Source organism: Lynx canadensis, chromosome B2 (assembly GCF_007474595.2).
Source record: "Lynx canadensis isolate LIC74 chromosome B2, mLynCan4.pri.v2, whole genome shotgun sequence".
Lineage (NCBI taxonomy): Eukaryota > Metazoa > Chordata > Mammalia > Carnivora > Felidae > Lynx > Lynx canadensis.
Window position 1 is genome coordinate 1700552 of NC_044307.1, and position 21001 is coordinate 1721552.

At 45.5% G+C, this 21001-nt stretch overlaps 1 protein-coding gene and 1 long non-coding RNA gene across 7 annotated transcripts; both read left to right on the forward strand.

Moving 5' to 3' along the window:
• The first annotated feature begins 395 nt into the window (after window positions 1-395).
• Window positions 396-13004, forward strand: ZSCAN23 (zinc finger and SCAN domain containing 23). Of its 5 annotated transcripts, XM_032593090.1 has the most exons (5): window positions 396-530; window positions 6243-6726; window positions 7198-7348; window positions 7678-8303; window positions 12711-13004. In XM_032593090.1, the coding sequence occupies exons 2-5, from the start codon at window positions 6319-6321 to the stop codon at window positions 12759-12761; spliced, it is 1236 nt and encodes a 411-aa protein (XP_032448981.1). In that variant the 5' UTR covers window positions 396-530; window positions 6243-6318; the 3' UTR covers window positions 12762-13004. The 5 variants fall into 5 exon arrangements, with proteins under 5 accessions (XP_032448981.1, XP_030172762.1, XP_030172760.1 ...); XM_030316902.1 differs by lacking the exon at window positions 12711-13004 and having other exon boundaries at window positions 398-556; window positions 7678-9642; XM_030316900.1 differs by lacking the exon at window positions 12711-13004 and having other exon boundaries at window positions 398-530; window positions 7678-9642.
• A 1197-nt stretch (window positions 13005-14201) lies between these two features.
• LOC116737707 lies at window positions 14202-19541 on the forward strand. Of its 2 annotated transcripts, none has more exons than XR_003969082.1 (3): window positions 14202-14769; window positions 16291-16811; window positions 19203-19541. It is a non-coding gene; the product is annotated as an uncharacterized LOC116737707 (long non-coding RNA). The 2 variants fall into 2 exon arrangements; XR_003969083.1 differs by having other exon boundaries at window positions 14202-14692.
• Window positions 19542-21001: the final 1460 nt, after the last annotated feature.

Below are 21001 nucleotides of genomic sequence, written 5' to 3' on the forward strand. Positions count from 1 at the left end.
CTGTATACCATTCTCCACTGAAAGGAACCAGAGCTTCATGCTTTATGGAACAATGGTGGATTCTAGGTCTAGGGCAGGTAATATATAAAGTGAACCTGGAATATCTCGTGCAATTAAGTAAAGTGCACAAAAATGATTTCTTTGCAGGAATGGCAACAAATGCAGAGGGAACGTGCGTCAGTTTCCTCATCTTTTAAATGGAGATAACTGTACCTAACTTACAGGGTTGCAATGCAGAATGAACAAGTTAATATGGGCTAAACACTATGTTGGCTGTTGTCCCATTGCCCCGCGGGGCAGAATAAACCTCCCAGCGCCTCACTCCACCTGTGGAGCCGATTCGGCGGGGCGACCATAGAGGCGTGAGACCTCCGGGCTCGCTAGAAGGAAAGCGGCCGGAACGCCGTCCCGGAGGTGGCGCGCGTGACGCACTTCCGGCCTTTGTAGCCGGTCACTGTGCGGGCTGTGGTTGTCAAGGACCGGGAGGCGGTGGGGCCTGGCGGGGTGGCCTCTCCTCCCGCGGATGCTCGGTGAGCTTCGGAGTCGGGCCGCGCCGGTGTGTGAGCTCTGTCACCGGGCCGGGTGCGGGAGGCGGGGGCGTCCTGGCCGGACCCGAGCTCGGGCGCCGCGGGCCGTCTCCGTCCCCATAGTAGGATGAGGGGACAGGCGCCGACGGAGGAGCGTTCCTCTCGGCCTCTCGGGGTCTGGTTCACCACCCACAGGGGCGCTCGCGATTTGCTCATGTTTGTTAAGCGAATATTTCAGCAGCAGGTAGTACGTTCTGGGCAGGCGTTGTTCAAAGCACTTTCCAGGTAGTAACGTATGTAGGTAGGCTCCGAGTACGGACCAGCCCTCTCCTGCCCCCTTTTCTAACATCGAGAAGGAAAGTGAGGCCCACTCACTCGACCCAACTCATACCAGCTGGTAAGGGGTGTAGTCAGGGTTCAGATCCAGGCCGTTTTCTTAAACCTGCTGTGCGGACTCTGTTCTCTTTTCTGTATTAGCTTCACGGCCACAGCCCAGGGGTTACTTATCTCGTTTGAATCTGGTCCTCCCCACTTTCAGGCCTCAGGAGTCCTGGGCTTCCGGTTAGGATTTAAGAGTAAAGTGTTATGTGAACACATGGATGTCTTCCAGAGTATGTTTGCAAGGTTGGTGAAACAGCTACTTTAGTGGTGTGTTAACGCGTGCTTCCCCGCCCACTTACCCTTGCTGTGCTTTGGGCAATAGGAAGGAAACCTTACAGTCTTGGCCCCAAGGGTAGGTAGCAGGTATCGATTAAGCCACCCGAAGCCAAAAATTGTACAGTATTTCTTTAAAAGGTGGAAGTTTATTGTGTGCCAGGCTTTGTGCCGAACCATTTTGTATGCATTGTCTCCTGTAATACTCTTGACAACTTTGCAAAGGAACTGTCCTCATTTTGTACAGGAGATTGAGGATCAGAAAAACCAGTCAAGTAACTTGCTCAAGATCACGTTGTTAGTAAGTCAGAATTTATAACTAAATCTGCTACCTTATACCACTTTCTGCTTATTGCAGATGAATAGGAAAGGTTGTGTTTGTGTGAGTATGTGTGAGTGTGTGCGTGCACACATTAAAGATGCACAGATGACAGAAAGATACATTCTAATCTTTTTAAAATTTTTTTTAATGTTTCTATTTATTTTTGAGACAGAGAGAGACAGAGCATGAGCAGGGGAGGGGCAGAGAGAGAGGGAGACACAGAATCCGAAGCGGGCTCCAGGCTCTGAGCTGTCAGCACAGAGCCCGACGCGGGGCCCGAACCCACAGACCGCGAGATCGTGACTTGAGCCAAAGTCGGACGCTCAACCGACTGAGCCCCCCAGGCACCCCTGATACAGTCTAATCTTTAACGATGTCTACTTCTGGGGAGTAGAGCTTGATGAAGGAATTGGCTATTCTGTACTTCTGGGATTTTGTTTTAATGTGAGAGCTAACTGCGAGATAGAGACTGGGGGCAAAATGATAGAAGAGCTGGAAGGAAGAAGAGGGTGGGCTGGAAGGCATGAGGAAGACCTCAGAGTATGTGAGCTTCAAATCAAGGTGCAGAGGTTGGGTAGGGTTGGAACAAGTGCAGCTGGCAAGACCACAGACATGGAGCAGGGATGAGGAAAGCCTGACTAAAGAACAGTGAGAAGAGAAGCCGGAGTGGAGCGGGCAGGTTTTGCATGTGGAATACGGGAGAACAAGAGGGGCCCAACGGTTGAAGCTAGAGACCTGCCTGGTCTTGAGCCGAGCTTGAGTGTTTCGGGGGCCTTAGATGGTGACCTCAGGGGGGAGGGTTTGGGGGTGTGTTATGATAAAGACATACTTGGTTGCATGCTGCTTGATCTTCAGCAGCATGTATTTCTTTGGTAAAGAGCATTCCTCCCTGAGGGCAGTGGTAGATTTGGGAGTATCAAGCTTGCTGAGACTCTAGGAGAAACCAGCTTTAAAAGGCAGATGTGGTTCTTTTAAGTGTGGGAGATTATTATGCTAATTCTCTACCTGGCATGTACCGATGGTCCCCCGACAAAGGGTGGTACACATTCATACTACTTCGAATTATGAGTTTGATCTTTCTCGAGTTGCTTGTGAGAAATAACGGATACATTTATAACCATTCTGTTTTCACTGTCAGGACAATATTGCCTAAGGTACATGAGATTTTCAGCACTTAACAACAAAACAGGATTTGTGTTAGGTGATTTTGCCCCGCTGTAGGCTCATGTTTACGGTAAGTGAGGCTAAGCTGTGATGTGTGGTCGCTTAGGTGGACTCAGTGCATTTTCAGCCTATGATATTTTCAACTCATGGTGGGTTCGTCAGGACGTAGCCCCACGGTACGTCAAGGAAGGTGTGCACAATGGGGTGGTGAAGCTAAGTGAGATTAATAGCTGTATGTTTGTGAGCAGGAGGGCAGCACTGGGTTCAAAAAGCAGCAAAGATGTGCCGGTGTGAGGCCACCAGACAGAAATGAAATCAGGGGGAAAGCGAAAGGGAGCCTATACAGAGAAGAGAGGGAAATCGATCTTCGTGAAACTGAGTGAAGATTTGAAACACCACAGAGCGGAGATGACTTTCTATGAGCAGAACTCAAAGCTTCAGCTGCATTTTCTGTGAATAGAAAATCTTTGACTTAAAGCCCAAGCAGACGGGCAGCAAATAGGAAAGAGACCTTTTTCAGGGCCTAGAAGATTGACAAAACAAGAGGGCATGAGTCGCTGTTTAATCCTTTGAACCTGTGTTCGGTTAACTGCGTGACATCAGAGCGCATGTCCTTCATTTACCTGTTTGCTACTTGCACCCCAAACTTCCACACCCTAGAATAGACCCTGCAGACCACGCTTGCAGCCACAATCATCGCTCCCTCAAAGACTAGGTAGCTTCCGTCTCTGCTTCCACTTTTCCCACAGTCTGTTATCACGGCAGCCGGTTATACTTTCATATTAAGTGTAAGTAACATTTCGTCGCCACCCCCCCACCCCACTGTAAACCTCAATGGCTTTCCACATGTCTTAGACTAGAAGGCAGAGCCCTCACATGGCGTTTCATAATCTCCCGACCAGACTCTTATCACTGTACCCTTTGCTCTCTCTGCTGTCACCACATTGTTCAACTGGTAGTTGCTTGAAGAACCCAGCCGTGCTCTGGCCTCCAACAACTCGGTTCCCTTTGCGTGGAACCATCCTTCTCCAGGGAGTCCTGTGACCGCCACTCACTTCTCGAGTCTCTGCTCAGATGTTACCTTATCCGCAAGGCCTTCCCTGATGCCCCACATGAAATGGAGACCTTTCTCCCCATCTCCTTTACCTTGAATTTTCTCTGTAGCGTTTGCTGCTGTTTGGCATATTACCGTCTGTCCCTGTTGGCCCCTTCCGTCTTCCTTCCCACGTAGAGGAGAACGAGTGGTGTAGTGCTCAAGAGTGAATTCTGAAGTTAGATTTGTGGGGTTTAAAAGGCGGCTTCCCCACCGAGGCCTGTGAAACTTGTTTCACGAAGATTTAAAGTCTTTGTGCCTCCATTTTCTCATCTATGATACTGGGTAATAAAAGCTTACTTGAGGTCGTTTGAGGATGAAATGAGGTAATATATGTAAAGCGTCTAGTACAATGCCCGGTACCTCAAAAACAATATACGTCAGCTGTTACTGATATTGTTATTAGAATGTAAATCCCATGGAAGTAGGGACTTTGTTTTTTTTGCAGCTTATCTCTAGTGCATAGAACGGTACCTGGAATATGGCAGGCTCTAAGTAAATGTTGGCTAGATGCATGGGTGGTGTGTGAGAAGTTTGGACAGAAAAAGATAACGTGGTACTCAAAGTGATGGTGAGTCAGCGCCAGGCAAAGCTGGGGAGGGAATTTGAGCTCAGGGATCCTGTCTTTGGAGGAAAAAACCCTCTCCACTTCTCCTGGAGTGGGGACTATAAAAGTTAGTGAAGCCAGAAATGTTAGGAATTTGTGGAAAGGATAATATTTGCAGATTACCCAGAACAATGCTTCCCTGCCCTGGTAGTCTTTCTCTTCTTGATAAGTATGCCTAATACTGGCGATGCAGATTTAACTTCTCTTGTACTCGTAAGCGATCCATGTTCAGTTGTAATTAAATACCCTCTCCTTAGTTTTTCTTTTTATTTTGTGATGGATTCCAATACCTAAGAACAGTGTTGGGTTATATTTACAATGAATTATAATAATTTTACTTAAATTTGGCAACTTTTTAAAGCTATAGGTCATGACTCATGTGGATCATGAAGTCCATGTGGGCTGTGACCAGGGTTTTTTGTTTTGGGGTTTAAAAACAACAACCGGGATTTAAAAAAAGAATAATACATATCACATAAATAAGGGTGCTTAGTGTTTTGTGAAGTTATTATTTCAGTTATGTGTGTGCGTGTCTCATATACATTCATGTACACACACATGCATATATGTGTTCTGGGTCTCAGTATAAAATAGCTCTTAACTGCGGGTCCTGGTCAAAAAAGTTTGAAAGCCTCTGCCCAAAAATGATCCTTTGAAATCACTAGGCTACATAATATTCTTTCAGAAAATTGCTTTCATTAATTACTATTCGGGTTTAGATTCTTTCATAAGCTTTATGTGGTCATAGACATTTGTGTCTTTATGAGCACTGGTTTTATTTTATGCATTGCTGTCCACTGTCCATCCTCAAAGTCTCAAAGATAAACAATTTCCAGGAAATTAAAGGACAAGAAACAGCTCAGACCCTACCCCTGTTTTAAAATATCAGAACCAGAGGCTTGGGTCAGTCGATTGAATGTCCAACTCAGTAGGCTCAGGTCACAATCCCAGGGTTGTGGGATCGAGCCCTGCATTGGGCTGCATACTGAGTGTGGAGCCTGCTTAAGATTCTCCCTGGTCCTCTGCCCCTCCACCGTGTGCACACGTGCGCTCTCTCTCTCTCTCAAATTAAAAAAAAAATTCTAAAATATCAGAACCAATATTTCTTTCATTTTAATATCTCTTGACTACTTTCTGATTCTTTTGCCATGGTGTTTTGATTGCTAGGATTCATTTATTCCTTCAATAAGATTTATAAGAAAAATAACAATAGTAGTAATTTACAATACTTTAGGATTTACCAAGCTGCCAGCTTCTCGTGCTCTTTATCCATGATCTTATTTTATCTTCATATCCCCTAGAAAGATGGGCCCGCACAGATTGTACCTGGAAGATCGGGTCTCAGCCCAAATACAGAACTCTTTCCTCCACACCTCACCCGACTGGACAGACTTGGCCTCTCCTCCCCAGTACATTTCTTTTGCTCCTCGTTCTGTCCTTTTGTCTTTACTTCTCCCTTCTCCATTTTGTTTCCCTTTTCTCCTTGACTCTTAGCGTCCTCTGTGACCACTTGGCACCATGATGCTCGTTTACCTCCATTCAGCATGACACTTACGCCACGTCTAGGATCTTGCCATTCAAATGGAAACTCAGTTTATTCTGAGTTACTTGAGCTGATTCATTGCGGATGATCAAAATGGTCCCTTCTTCAATAAAACCGTGGCGGGGGGGGCGGTTCTGGGGAACGTGTTCTGTTTCTGTTTTCCTTCCCCTGTATCACCTGCCTCAGGATTTGCAAAGTCCTTACTGTTAGTCATGCGTTCTCTGCTCTTCACTAGACAGTGACTGCTTTTGCTATAAATACCCCAGTGCCCGCGAGCAGAAAAGATTTTCTACATTTTAATGTTTTTTTTTTCTCTGCAAATTATGTTTTAGGTTTTAGGATTTTCAGAGGAAAAGATCAAAGGGAGTCATCAAGGATAGATTCTTTTTCTGAATAGTGAAGCCTAAAATGGCCACAGCCTCAGTCCTTCAGACTCCAGAGATGCAGGAAGGACGTCTGGCAGTAAAGGTAGAAGAGGAGGAGGGGGATTGTGCCTCTGGGCAGGAATCTGGCCCGTGGAGAGATCACCCGCATAGCAGAGAGATCTTCCGTAGACGCTTCAGGCAGTTCTGCTACCAGGAGACCCCTGGACCCCGCGAAGCTCTTCGAAGGCTCCGCGAGCTGTGCCGCCAGTGGCTGAGCCCAGAAACGCACAGCAAGGAGCAGATCCTGGAGCTGCTGGTGCTGGAGCAGTTCCTGACCATCCTGCCCGAGGAGCTCCAGGCCTGGGTGCGGGGACAGCACCCGGAGAGCGGGGAGCAGGCGGTGACCGTGCTGGAGGATCTGGAGCGGGAGCTGGACGAGCCGGGAGAGCAGGTGGGAGAGGGCAGGACGGAGGTCGGTAGCTGTAAGAACGAGTGTGGGGTTTCTGTGCAGCAAGAGGAAGAGGACGAGGATTTCTTTGTGCCTGATGTGGTCTATTGTGGGTGCCCCATCCTTCTGCCTGTTTCTTCCTGCCAGTTTCTTGGTCCTTCTTTTCCCGTGCAGTGGGCCTGAGGAGGCCTCCTTACGATGTCTTCTCTGACATTTGATTTCTTTTTTTTTTTTTCAACGTTTATTTATTTTTGGGACAGAGAGAGACAGAGCATGAACGGGGGAGGGGCAGAGAGAGAGGGAGACACAGAATCGGAAACAGGCTCCAGGCTCTGAGCCATCAGCCCAGAGCCCGACGCGGGGCTCGAACTCCCGGACCGCGAGATCGTGACCTGGCTGAAGTCGGACGCTTAACCGCCTGCGCCACCCAGGCGCCACCCTGACATTTGATTTCTAACCGTCCTTAATTTCCAGCAGGTTCCAGCCTGTGCCCGTGAGCAGGAAGAGTTGGTGAAGGAGGAGGCAGGTCGGGGAGCAGCCCAGGACTCATCAAGCGGCCAGCCCCCAACCTTGGAAGGGCCGCGTCAGTGCAGGTCGCGGGAGGTGTGCCTGCTTCGGGAGATCGGTGAGGACTGGAACTTCCCCAGAGGCCTCCCTCACTCCCTCACCGTCCATCTGCTCAGCGTCTGCTGTGTGCCAGGCGTTGTGCTTGGTCCTGAGGACACTGACCGGCAAGGAGGGGTGGTGGGGGGAAGGTTGCGGCCTGGTGGGGGGAAGACAGTCCCCTGACGGTTACAGTTCAGTGTGTCTTCTCCCTGAGGTCCGGGCATCCTTGTCTAGGTGGGGGAAGTACACAGAACCGTGCTTATGTGTCCCCTGCCACCCACCCTCCTGGTTGCTTTTTTCTTTTCCGTTTGGAAACATGGCATTCATGTGAACCATTTCTCGTTTCAGGGGATGAGGCTGGGGCTTGGAGTGTGCAGTCAGCCCCGAAGAGGGAGCTCTGTAAAGAAAAGAAATGTCTTGTGGAAGTTCCTGAGAAACTGAACGGTGACACTCTTCTGGGGCCTGAGTGTGCAGACACATGTGACCAGGAGGGCAGGTGGGAGAGGCAGCGGGCCAGCTCCTCGGCGGAGAGACCCTACGTCTGCGGTGAGTGTGGGAAGAGCTTCACCCAGAACTCCATCCTGATCGAGCACCAGAGGACACACACCGGGGAGAAGCCCTACGGGTGTGATGAATGCGGACGGGCCTTCAGCCAGCGCTCGGGTCTGTTCCAGCACCAGAGACTCCACACCGGGGAGAAGCGCTACCAGTGTGGCATCTGTGGCAAAGCGTTCAGCCAGAACGCGGGGCTCTTCCATCACCTCCGGATCCACACGGGGGAGAAGCCCTTCCAGTGCACCCAGTGCAGGAAGAGCTTCAGCCGACGTTCTGTCCTCATTAAGCATCAGCGAATTCACACTGGAGAAAGGCCTTATGAATGTGAAGACTGTGGCAAGAACTTTATTTATCACTGCAACCTCGTCCAGCATCGGAAGGTCCACCCTGGGGTGGGTGCCGCTAGCCCCCTGGAGCAGGTAGGGCAGAGGCTCCCGGTGTCGGACCCTAGTGGAGGTGGTGGGGCAGGCTCTCACTTTGTCCCTGAAGCAGAGTCCTAGGAAAAGAATCGTTCGGTCCTCTGGAGTGCAGACTGTGGAAGGTGTCCGTGTTTTTATGCTGAGAGAAGCATAATATGTTAAGTCCATCTGTCAGCTTCTCTGGGGTCTGTGACATCCGTGTTTGCAGTAGTGAACAATGTTGTGGTGACTTCATCAACTGGTCCCACACCTGTCTGTGCAGAAAGTTCTCCAGGTGTGCTCTAGGAAAACTCATGCTACCTGAATACACAATTATGTTAAAAGTCGTTCGAGTATTTAAAAATTAATTTAAAAATAATGGCAGTAAAACTTGCAACTTAAACGATTTGTTTTCTCATAAGATATGATAATTTGCTTTTTAACCTACAAAAGGGGACAGATAACTCTCCCATAGATACACAGAAGGCTTCTCCTGTTAAGAACTCTGTAGAGTTCCACTGACTCCGCCTTCAGTGAGGAACCAAGGACCCAAGTGAGGACACATCAATGTGTTACTGTTGCTCGAGATTTCAGATTTGTGTAGACCAAGAAACTTCTCTAAAAATCTCGTATCTCACTTCTGATCTTCATTACGAAAATATAGGCCTCTTTGCATTTTTCCTGTGATTTAAAGCATTTTGGATTTTGCTTTCTTTATTTAACCCTTAGTTATACAAAATTTCAAACATCTACAGAAGTTGAAAAGTATGATCAGTCTTCCACGTTGATTGTTTTTATAAGCTCCATGCTTCTCAGCATTACCTATTAATTACCACCAAGGTCATGCTTAAAAAAACTTCTTTCCCTTAACACTGATTGAACGTTACCAAACTTTATACTAAGCCTAGGACACAAAGGAAATGGGAATCTATGTGATGACAATCCAGATTGGAGTACCAAATACACTGCAGGTCACTTAACCATGATAGAAACATCATAAGGGACCCTACAGATAACTTCTGTGCCCCTTATATGATACAGAAACGGAGGCTGGAAGTGACTGCGGACCTTTCAGCTGGTTCACCAAGCTGGAGTTGGAACCCTGTCTCCTGATTCCTAGTGTTCTTTCTAAGCATCTGGAAGCATTTTATCACCACGTAGAAATGACTAGTATAAGGAACTTCCAGAATTTAGAAGGCACTGAGGCACAGCTCAATAAAGCCTCCCATCTGTGCATGTTGCTCTGTTCAGTTTACAGCCAAGTTGCAGGAAGGACTCCTTCCACTGATCCCTCATTTGGGGCATTTTATTTATTTATTTTTAACGTTTATTTATTTTTGAGACAGACACAAAACGCAAGCAGGGGAGGGGCAGAGAGCGAGGGAGACACAGAATCCAAAGCAGGCTCCAGGCTCTGAGCTGTCAGCACAGAGCCCGACGTGGGACATGAACCCACAAACCGCAAGATCATGACCTGAGCTGAAGTCAGACACTTACCAACTGAGTCACTCATGTGCCCCCTTATTTATTTTTGCAGTGAATGATTTTTTTTTTTTTTAACTTTTAATTTACTTAGAGGGACTTTTCAAGAAGATAATTCATTCTTCATCTGATTCAAGTATGAAAGCAACATTAAAAAGGGAGCCTATCTTTTCCCTCATAGGTAGCCATTTTTCTAGTATCTTACATATCTCAGTGTTTCTTCATGGAAATACAAGAAAATGTGAACATATATAAAACTTATTTCCTTGTTCCACGGAAAGAGGTGTATATTTACACTCTCAGCCCCTTGCTGTGTTCATGAAACAATACAATCTTTAGAGAAACAGCCAGCCTCCTCTCTGTTTACAGGTGGACAGTATCTCATTTGCTGATGCTCCATACTTTAACACACTGGTGTAAATGCACAACCACTACTTTGAAATGTTACAAATTATTTCATTCTCCTCCCAAATGTACTTCAAGTCAAACTTTAAAGCTAACTTCCACGTGAGCTGGAAACAGCCACGTGAGCTGGAAAACAGGGTTTTGGCAATAGAGGTGGACATAATTCTTCTACAGAGAAATGCAGAGTGATGGGGATGGTTTCAGTCTCGTGTATTTAGCTCTGTTAGGTATTCTCAGCATTTCAAACCATTAGTGTCGCCGCTTATGGGTAACTGTAGGTCTTCTCAAAATCCTAAATTTTCTCAAGATTGTATTTTACTGTATCTTGAGGTTTAACTATTTCCAAAGGAAATACATATAGATTTTAAAGTGAAGAAGATATAGTAGACTTAAGTTTGAAATAAATCAACTTCTCAAGTAACACCTATTCCATTCAGTAATATGAGACATACACTCTAATAATCTGAGTTTGTAAGCATCACAGGTACCTCTGCATATGCCAAAACAGCATGTTTGGATAATTCCATTATATCAGCTCTTAAAAGATTTAAAATATGAACAGATCAGGATTTTAAAGGATATAGTTCTAATGGATTGTTTTTACAGCTGCAATTGAAGATTGAATGTTTGGTTTGTTTTGTGCTTGTTTTGTTTTCACAGCTTTTCAAAAATTCTAAATTTTCTCAATAACTGATAAAATGCCAAGAAAGAAAAGATGTTATCTGTGCTGTAGGGGCATATACCACTCGAGTGCAGTGATGGTTAACATGATTAAAACTACTGACAGTTCACCAAATTAACTTGCCTTGTTTTCTGATACGGATTATTCTTCTAATTCTTTTATCTGGGATGCACATTTGTCATTAGTTGACTTAACCGCTAGACAGGGGCATGTAGGCCCTGGCCTTTCCTATGATTACTCCAGCCTTCCTGGCAGGGTGCTCTTAGGTGTTGTCTCCCTTTACATTTCTGAATTACCCTCACTTCTCTTTTCTTTTTCTACCCTGGCTCTTTTCACTCAACCCATCGAGTCTCTGGCATTGATCTCCTTTCAGCTGCTCTGTAAACCAGTAACCATCTCTCCTTATGCCTTTGAAAAGCCCCAGTCTGAAAGACTAGTCAGTTTTATGGCTGAGCAAGGTGTAAGAAGTACTGATTCAAATCCAATTAAAAAGACTTATTGGTTCGAGGGATGCCTGGCTGTCTCACTCAGAAGAGTGTGTGACTCTTGATCACAGGGTCATGATTTTGAGCCCCACGTTGGGTGTAGAGATTACTAAAAATATAAAAAAGCCTTACTGGTTCTTGAGGGATAGTACAGCACCCCTCTGAGCATTGTTAGGACAGTGAACACTGTATGTCAAGAAATGACTGAGAATTTTGCAACTGAAAGCTATCTAGAGCTGTAGGTAAGAGCCCTGAAGACTCTCTTTCACTATAATTTTTATTTGAGGAACCAAATCTTCAAGGAGAACCAAGTCTCTGTCCAGATTTTGTTTTTGAAAATGACTTCTATTTTCTCTATCTGACAATATTTTTCCTTTAAAAAACAATTTATAGTGGAAGATTGTTTTACATTTTTCCAATAAGACAAAAAATATCTCTGAGAAAATTTTAAAACAATGGCATATCTAAAGTCAAAATTATAAAATATGAAGTATCTTCTCAGGAGCAGTTTTGAAATCTATGTACCAGTATACATGTGTGTCACTGGTTAAATGTTGAGTTAGAAGTTGAGAGAGAACGTAAAAGTTGAGAGGAAAGTAGATTATTTGTAGAAGGAGCTGGAAGATAGCGGAAAGTATCTCCAATAGAGGAAACAGGGTGAAGAAGGCCCAGCTAAGGCAGGCTCAAGAGCCATGAGTGTGCAGGGGTGGGGGCCAGATGCAGAGGTCACGGAACACTTTGTTAAAGCATAATGGAATCATTGAAAAGTATTTTGTTGTGCTATAGGAGTTTCCTAACAAAAAATCAGAAAATATTAGCTTTAAGAAGAAATTTTGAGTTGAGCAATTTCATACCTGCATGAGAAAAGTGAAGTCCAAAGTGGTTAAACACTCGTTGTGATCTATTTTTTAATCACATTAAAAATTTTAAAGTTAAAAATCTTAAAAATTTTTAAAACAAAACTGTGAACAAAGATCATTGTGAATTATATAAGGTTTCACAGGCACTTGGACTTGGAGGCTCAGAACCTTTTAGGCCTCTGCAAACAGCAACAGCAGCAACAAAACAGGATGGAAAAAGGAAAAGGAAGAACAAAATGTGAGAACATAAAAAGGAACCAGGCAAACTTACACGCTAAACTGGATTAGGCCAACAAGTGGTGACCAAAGAGAAGGAAAAAATAAAAAGAGACGTTGTTACCAAGAAACGTGCTTTGTCCATAAATATACCTATTAGCCCTCCGGCTCTCAATTGGTCCATGTGTCTTAGCAGTGAAAAGAGTCCCACTGCTCTTCACTCCTCACTCTTCTCAGTGCTCTAGGTAACAAAGAGGAGGCAAGCACAGTGTGTAAATCACTGATTTCTTTTTTTTAGGTCTCTCTGGACTCACACCCAGTTTTCCATGCCAACGTCTCAGCTCTATGATGAAGCCACTGCTTCTGAATATATACCTGTGTTAGAATCACCTGGGTTGTTTGAACTGCAGTTTCCTGGGCACTACCACAGACTGGCTGAATGTTTGTGAGGGCAGGACCTGGGAATCTGCATTTCAGCTAGCATATCGGTGGTTGTCAGACTTGAGGTAACTATATATAATGTATTGCCCAATCTAGGACACTTCTGAGAATGAAAGGGATTGCTGTTAATAATTACAGCCAGCCAAGAGGCATAAATCAGGATGTATGGTCTTCCTACTTAAGACTTTTCCTGCTGAGGAGATAGAAGAAGAAGAGACAGAAAGAATACAATGTTCTCATGAAAGCTAAGGTAGAGCATCTATGAAGGAGGCTGTGGGATGTTTAGGTGTAGCCACCTAGACCAAAGTAGCCACCATCTGCCTGGTTTGAAATAATCCCCATTAACACATTTATTGGATTAGGTAAGAAGGGGTGGGTATGCCTATAAAAACGACACCCACCCAGAAAAGCCCCCCCCCCCCCAAAAAAACCCACAAACAACAACACGCTTAAAATAGATAGTTACCTAAGATGAGCCTGTTGAGACTAAGGCTTACCAGACAAGAGAGATGACGTTCCAGAAGCATAGGAGCATTTCAGTGGTATAGGATCGATGGACCAGTATGGGCTGTTCACCTCTAACATACAGAGGAAGCGTGGGAATATAGCACGCCAGATCACAACCTCGCAGGAATAAGGCAGAGGGCAAGCCGTTTGAAGCAAGTAGCTAGGATGAATGAGGTCCAGATATTGTGCCAAGTTTCCTAAGTTATCATAATTGATGCACATTCTTCACGGGCTGTGCAACCAGAGCGCTCTTAACACCGCAGGGTACCAAACACAGGCTGACCAGGCCCCACATTCCGCAGTTGCCCTGGGGCCATTCACAGCGGGGACTGGGTATGTGGCTTCCCCTCACTTTCTGCTAATTCTGCAGAGTCAGGGATCTGTAAGTGGTTTGGTTACTCAAAAGGACCGGAGTCACATGCACAAAGATTGAGACGGTGGACAGCAAGCCAGCACCTGCCCCTCTTAATGCCGCTTTGCTCGGGTGGGTATCGATTATTGCTTCGGACCCTGGGGGCCGAGTGGACAATGGGTATCACGGGACCAAGGTACTAGGGAACGGAGGACTGCGTCGCATTCCCTCAGTGTAACAGAGAGACGGGCCCAGGCTGAGTGGCTGCTGGACACCCGGTGAACCGCCTGCGCTGTGCAGAGGCCACCGAGGGCCCCTGCGGTGGGAGCCGGCCAACCACTGAGATGCGGGACCTCTGTGCTTCCTAGAGGGGCGGTGAGGAGCGGGTGGAGGCGTGCCCGGGCGTCGTGACGTACTTCCGGTCTCGTGTGAGCCACAGCTAGCGCGAGCCTTTTCCGGCAGGAGGCGCCCGCGAGGCTTGGTGGCCGCTCCCCGAGACGCAGGCTCGTCTGTGTCGCCGCCCGCGGACGTGGACGCGAGCGCTGCGCGGACCACCCGCTTCGGGGCTCCGGGCGCTGGTGCGTCTTTACGGCCGGCGGTGGTTTTCTGTCCCCCTCCGGAGTCCTGTTTTCATCGAGGCCTTCGTGGCGGTGGTCATGACCTTGCACGCCTGTGCCGGGAGGGTTTGTCCCGGAGGACGTACGGTGACGGGGTCTCAGGACTTAGAAAACGGAGGAAAGTGTGATTTCCTCGGCTCAGAGAACGTTGAGAAGTGAGCGCGTCCTTCGAGCGGACATGGGCTGCCGGTCGCGTAGTGCGGGTCTCCAGGTGCTTTTAAGACCCCTCCAGCTCACAGTGCCGTGGGGAAGAGGGGAACACCCCTGCGATACCGCGCGGATGCCCGGAGCCGGGGGTGGGGGCACCTCCCGGTGAGGCGGAGAGCTGAGCGGAAACGGGCGGCCGGAGGCAGCCGAGGGAAGGTGGGTGTGCTGTGGCCGGGGCAGAGAGGATGAGCAGGTGACAGCTGCGATACCCCAGGGAACTTGGACTTGAAAAGGTAGTGTGCCTCTCCGTCCTTTCCGTGCGACGGCTCCCGCACAGAATGCACGCGATGTGTGTGCGCACACTGCCTCGCAGAAGGGAGCAGGGCCCGGCTACGCTGCTCTGGGAGGCGGACTCCGCAGAGACGGGAGTCCCTGTCTTCACGCACGGGAATAGCGTCATCTTACTAGGCTTCTAGAAATTCCAGGAGCGTGGTGGCAAATGGATTGGAAGGGGGTAGGACTGGAAGCAAGAGATGCGCAGGCGTCACGGAAAGAGCCGGTACTGTAAGTTGGTGAAAGCCAGGTGCTGGCCGTGGAAGTGACGAGGGTGGAGTGGATTGTGTGGAAGACGCGGATTTAACTCCACTTGATGTCTAAGGGAGAAAGATTGTTGAAAGGGTGCTGAGCACAATGCCCGGCACGTAGTACGTATTACGAGCTTTATTTTTAACATAGTTAGGGATAATTAGGTTTTTGGATTGGATAGATGGTAAGGGGAATGAATGTGTCCTTTTTAAAGAAATGGGTAGGGCCGCCTGAATGGCTCAGTCGTTAAGTGTCCAGCTCTTGGTTTCGGCTCAAGATCTTGTGGTTTGTGGGAGCCCTAGTTGGGCTCTGTGCTGACAGTGCCCGAGCAAAGTAAAGTTAAAAAAAAAAAAAAGAAATGAGTAATTTTGGAAGAGCCATTGATTATGAGGGGAAAATGATGAGTTAATTTTTGGTGGTGTTGAGGTGCTTTTAAGACCTAGGACTGGAAGAGTCTTATACCATTGGACTATAATGGTCTTGATCTCCAAAGTAAGACTGGGAAAAGAGAATAGATTTAGGAGTTGTTAGGTGAAAGCGTCTCAGTTCTCAGATGCTACTGAATGGACGAGATTGCCCAGAATGAATGTGGAATGAGAAGGCCGGATCCCAGCTTAGGGTAAGCTGAAGACATTTCTTGGCAAGCTGAAGAAAAGCCATAAAGTGGACTTAAGAATGAGCTTTTGACAAGCCCTTATAGAAGCTTGAGCACCAAGTGTTGGTCTAAGCACTTTACAAAAGCCAGCTCATGGGAAAACAGACAGAAGATCGCAGTTCCTTAGAAGATTGGGAGTGGTTAGAGTGTTAGGAGCTGCAGAGGCATCTGGTAAGTAAAGGACTGAAAAATACTCACTGGGTTTGTATACAAGGGGGGCTTTGGTTAATTGACTTGGGACCCCTAACTCAAATGTGGGACACCCCAACTGACATGCACACTGTTCTTTTCTAAAACTAAAAATGCCTTTGAAAGAATCTAGCATAATTCTTGGCACAGAGAGGTTGATTTATAAATATGATTGACTAAATCTGTGACACGCAATTCAAGTAAGCAAAGCTGTTTGCATTGTTTTTGTTATCGGGATATTTCACGTTATCTGAATATTTCACTTCAGTTTCTAGATCTAAAAGCTACTAGTATTGTTCTTTAGTCCTAAAGTAACCGAATTGTCTGTAAGTCAATTTTAGGACATTTTTCTAATGACATTTTGTGCTTGTCTTATCTTTTACAGGGCGTCTTTACCTTCAAATCATTGACTTGACCATAGCGATTCACTCTGAGTAAATATGTTCTTAGTTTGGAGTTGATCTCTGTTAACAGTGATGTGTTATGCCTTATCACCAGCCTTATTAAGCCCCTGCTACTGTTGTGGTGAACTGCTTTGCCCAGGAATGATTCAGTCCAACCCTTTTGGGCTGCAGAAGAACAGAAGGGATGTCAAATAGTTAAAGCATCTAGCCTGCACAGAAGTGGTGCTTCTGACAGTTCTTCGGACAAAACTCCTGGCAGTTCTGTTAGGAGGATTCCCTTGGGCCTCGGGAGTCCGGCTCCAGGCCGGCTCTCCGCCGCCAGTAGCTGCGGCCCGAGACGCACAGCAAGGAGCAGATCCTGGGGCTGCTGGTGCTGGAGCAGCTCCTGACCGTCCTGCCCGCCGAGCTCCAGGCCTGGGTGCGGGGCAGCATCCAGTGTATGGGGCGGAGGCTGTTACTGGACTGGGGGCTTGTTGAGGAAGCTGGACCATCCAGGAGGAAGGTGAGATAAGGAAGAAACAGTCTATTACCAGAGGCAGGTATTCTCTCCAGAGAGAGAGCAGAGACTTGAAGCTTCCTCTCAAGTGTAGTGAGAGGAAATGGCTAAGATGCATTGGCCAGAGTTGTGTTCCCCTCCCTGTCCATTTATTCCCTGTCCTTGCAGGTCAAAGGAAACTCTGCTTTCTGTCCTCCTCTTCTGTTCCCCGATTAATACTGGGATCTAAGCTCTAGAACCCTAGCAGATATCACCCTGGTCAAATTTCTCTAATTGTCCCTGGGTCCTTTGTCCTCCTGTGGGGACAGGAAGGGCGAACGAGGGCCCTAAGGGCAAATGGCTTGCCTGGCAGCAGCATTAAGACTCACGGGGCGGGGAGGGCAGGGCAGCTCCAGCCAGAAACAGGGCAGCTCGATCTGAATCTACTGAGGAGAAGGAGGAGATCCTACCGGGGAAAAGATCAGAAATGTCTTTTGCGTTTTTCCAAATGAGCCTCACCACTAAACCTTTTGCCTACCTTTCACTTGATGTCTTGTTTCATTTTTACCTTGTCCCTCTAAGCACATTGTTTTAACCTTGATTGTCATTCTCCCTTCACTACTTTGCACTGACGTTGTTGAAAATCCTGCTTCTATTGAATGGTTGTTTCTCCATTCTGACTGAATACTGCCAGCTTCCCTGGGCCTGACCTTTTATGCCAAAGGCAGGACAGCATTTTTCTACATTGAAGCCAATAGAAAATGACTCAAAGGCTACATACAATAGAAAAGTTATTAAATGTGCATTTTCAAAGACTTCGTGTAGAAAACAAAACTTATTTAGTATTTTTATGTGCTCATTGGACAAGCACACATATATGCCCAAATTGTAATCATACTGAACATACCAACTGACACTACCTTTAAATTTAGTATTACATTATGGACACATTTTCCAAGAGTTACATGTAATGTATACATATGGCTGACATAAGTTCCATTGTACAGATACCAAATTATTTTTCGTTTTTACTTTAATCGGGTCTTTATTAAAAATTAGCTGTCCAGAATGATTTGACGTTTATGGAACAAATAAACTGAAGCTTATGCAGCAGGCTTCTTGTCTTACATGGTGGGTTTCTCTTCTGCACACTTCTCAGCTGCTGGTCTCCTATATGACATGAGTCTAGGCATTTGACAGCTTTCTTGCTTCTGGTATAAAAAGAAGTATAAACTCCTCTAATTCCTTTCCTCCTCCTGAAATCAATCATTTCCCCAAGGACCCCAGATTCTGTTTAGTAAGAAATGGTATTTTAAAACCAAAGATAAGGTGCTAGGAATGCTCATATTGTTATTGGACATTGTTCCTAGGCCTTTCAGTGCTCAGAGCTAGGAAGAATTTAAGATAAAGTATGTATTGTGAATTCATACTGACAGTTCGAGTTCAAATTCAGGGCCTTAATCTTTCATCTGCATCTCCTTTTAGAGACTTCTCAAAGACACCGGGAATGATAGAGTATCAAATACTCATCTGTTTTATCCCACAGTATCTCAGTGGCCTCAAAAAAAATGTTAGCATTACCATCAAATATGGTTTTTATAAACAGCTTAATGGTGGTGCCTGGTTTTTCCATTCTTTTGTCCTTAAGTTCTATATCATTGGGTATATACAAAAAAATTACTCTTCAAAGGACATTGGAAATAATTTCTCTTTTGTGTGGTTATGTCACCAGCAGGTACACATTTAAATTCAGTTTGTTTCATTTCTGTTTCAATGTTTAGGGATTGCTTTTTTTATTTTATTTTTTATTTAAAAATTTTTTTTCATTTTTTAAATTATGTGAAATACAAAGTTTTATACATGAAATCTATAAAATGTTTTCAAGGAAATTCTCCTTTTCCTCCTCCTGTTCCCTCTCTCATATAGGTAACCTTTTTTGCTCTTTAATGGTTTATCCTTTTATTATTTGTTTATTATAGGCACATGTGTACATGCACACCCTTCCCTTTTAAAAATAACACACTATAGGGGCGCCTAGTGGCTCAGTTATTTAAGCATCTGACTTTAGCTCAGGTCATGATCTCACAGTTTGTGAGTTCAAACCCTGCATCGGGCTCTGTGCTGACAGCTCAGCCTGGAGCCTGCTTCGGATTCTGTGTCTCCCTCTCTCTCTGCCTCTCCTCCGCTTGCTCTTTCTCTCAAAAATAAACATTAAAATTTTTTTAAAATAATAAAAAAAATTAAAGTAACACACTATAGTTTATGTCATAAACTCAATACACATCTGTCTTACATGAAACATTTTTTTTTCTTCCCTCTAGCATGTAGTTTGAATGAGACTTGTTCAGTGAGCAAGTAACTGAGTAAGGTATGTGTGAATGAGGGAATTAGGCTGAAATTTTCAATCTCTTCTTTCAGGTGATTTGGTCAAAATGGAAAATGAGAAGGTGTTTCCAAAGTAGAAGAAATCTGAAGAAATAACATGCCAACAGGGACACACTGCTAGATTTGATGGCAATATTCTTAAGTGCCTGAATTATGTAGAAGTCCCAAAATACCAGAGAACCCTAGAAATAGATCTATGATTGCATAAGTGATGAATGTGGAATGAGTTTCAGAGCTCCATCCTTATCCAGCATCTGAGATACACAGGAGAAATGCCATGAAAATGAGAAATGTGGAAAAGCTTTTAGTCCAAGAGTGCTGGCTTCATTGAAGATAAGAGAATTCCCACTGAATTAGACCCACAAATATGGAGAATATTTGGACTAGTTCATCATAGAGAACCCATGCTGGAGAGAGACCCTATAATAAAAGTGACAAGTATGGTAAAGCCTTGGACGGTCAGCCCTTAACCAGGACCAGAGACTTCACACCAAGGAGAGGTGTTACCATCTTAACAAGTGTGGGAAAGGTTACAGTCAGAACACAGATTTTTCACTATCAGAGTCTGTGTTGGAGAGAAACTCTTCGTTTAATCAATGTAGTAAGAATTTTCCTGGATATTTCATTCCTTATTAAATACCAGAAAACTCGAGAGTGTGAGAAGTTGATAAATGTGAATGGAAAAGCGTGTGAACAGTAGCATCTCATCTAACATTAAAAATTTTAGGGGAGCCTGGGTGGCTCAGTCAGTTCAGTGTCTATTTCAGCTCAGGTCATGATCTTGGGGTTGTGATATCAAGGCCCATGTCAGGCTCTACACTCGGCATGGAGCCTGCTTAAGATTCTCTTGCCCATCTGCCCTGCTTGCGCTCGCTTGCTCTCTGTAAACAAAACAGAACAAACTCTTAAAGTGTCCAGCATGTGAAATCAGCAAGGCAGAATTTCTTCATACCAGACCTCTGGGTGGTCTTTGATGGGAACTGGCCTTTCAGAATGTCCCTCAAAACCTTGTCAGATTCAACAGAACAAGCCATTTACTTTTCCTTAACCGTCTCCTCAAGCAAGGTGCCTGGGTGGTTCAGTCAGTTGAATGTCCAGCTTCAGCTCAGGTCATGATCTCGCAGCTCGTGAATTTGAGCCCTGTGTCCGGCTCTGTGCTGACAACTCAGAGCCTGGATCCTGCTTCAGATTCTGTGTCTCTCTGTCTGCCCCTCCCCAACTTGCACTCTTTCTCAAAAATAAACATTGAAAAAAAATTTTTTTAAGTCTCCTCAAGCAGCTACATTATTTTAGTGATTCAAAGGGCTGCTTATGGACCACCAGTTCAGATTTCCAGATGTTTTAATTAGTTCTTAAATACAGTTCTCACAAAAGCTTGGACTGTTAAATTATTTTAGTGAAAATTTAAGTTATGTATAAAATACAAATAGGAATGTTATTAGATGGTTAATTATTTTAAATGCTGCAGTTATGATTTGCCAAGTCAAAAAACTTGTTCAGCATCTTTTTAGTAATGACATGGTGAGTTTTTGCACCTTCCGTTCCTATCTAGGGTATGATGTGTGACATGTAGCCCCCAGTTAAGACTCCAGACAAGAAAGATGCATCTTTATTTATTTTTTAAAGTTTTTTTTTTTTTTTTTTTTTTTTTTGAGAGAAAGAGTGTGCACACATGAGCAGGGAAGTGGCAAGAGAGGATCCCAAGCAGGCTCCACAGTCAGCAGGGAGCCCAATATGGAGATTGAACTCACGAACCGTGAGATCGTGACCTGAGCTGAAACCAAGAGTTTGGACACTCAACCGACTGAGCCACCCAGGAGCCCCAGGTGCAT

Excerpts from the sequence above, each read along its gene's own strand:
- ZSCAN23 (XM_030316902.1), top strand. The coding sequence starts at position 6,319 with ATGGCCACAGCCTCAGTCCTTCAGACTCCAGAGATGCAGGAAGGACGT. Across the intron at positions 6,727-7,197 it reads TGGACGAGCCGGGAGAGCAG|CAGGTTCCAGCCTGTGCCCG; the intron begins GTGGGAGAGGGC and ends CTTAATTTCCAG. Across the intron at positions 7,349-7,677 it reads GTGCCTGCTTCGGGAGATCG|GGGATGAGGCTGGGGCTTGG; the intron begins GTGAGGACTGGA and ends TTCTCGTTTCAG.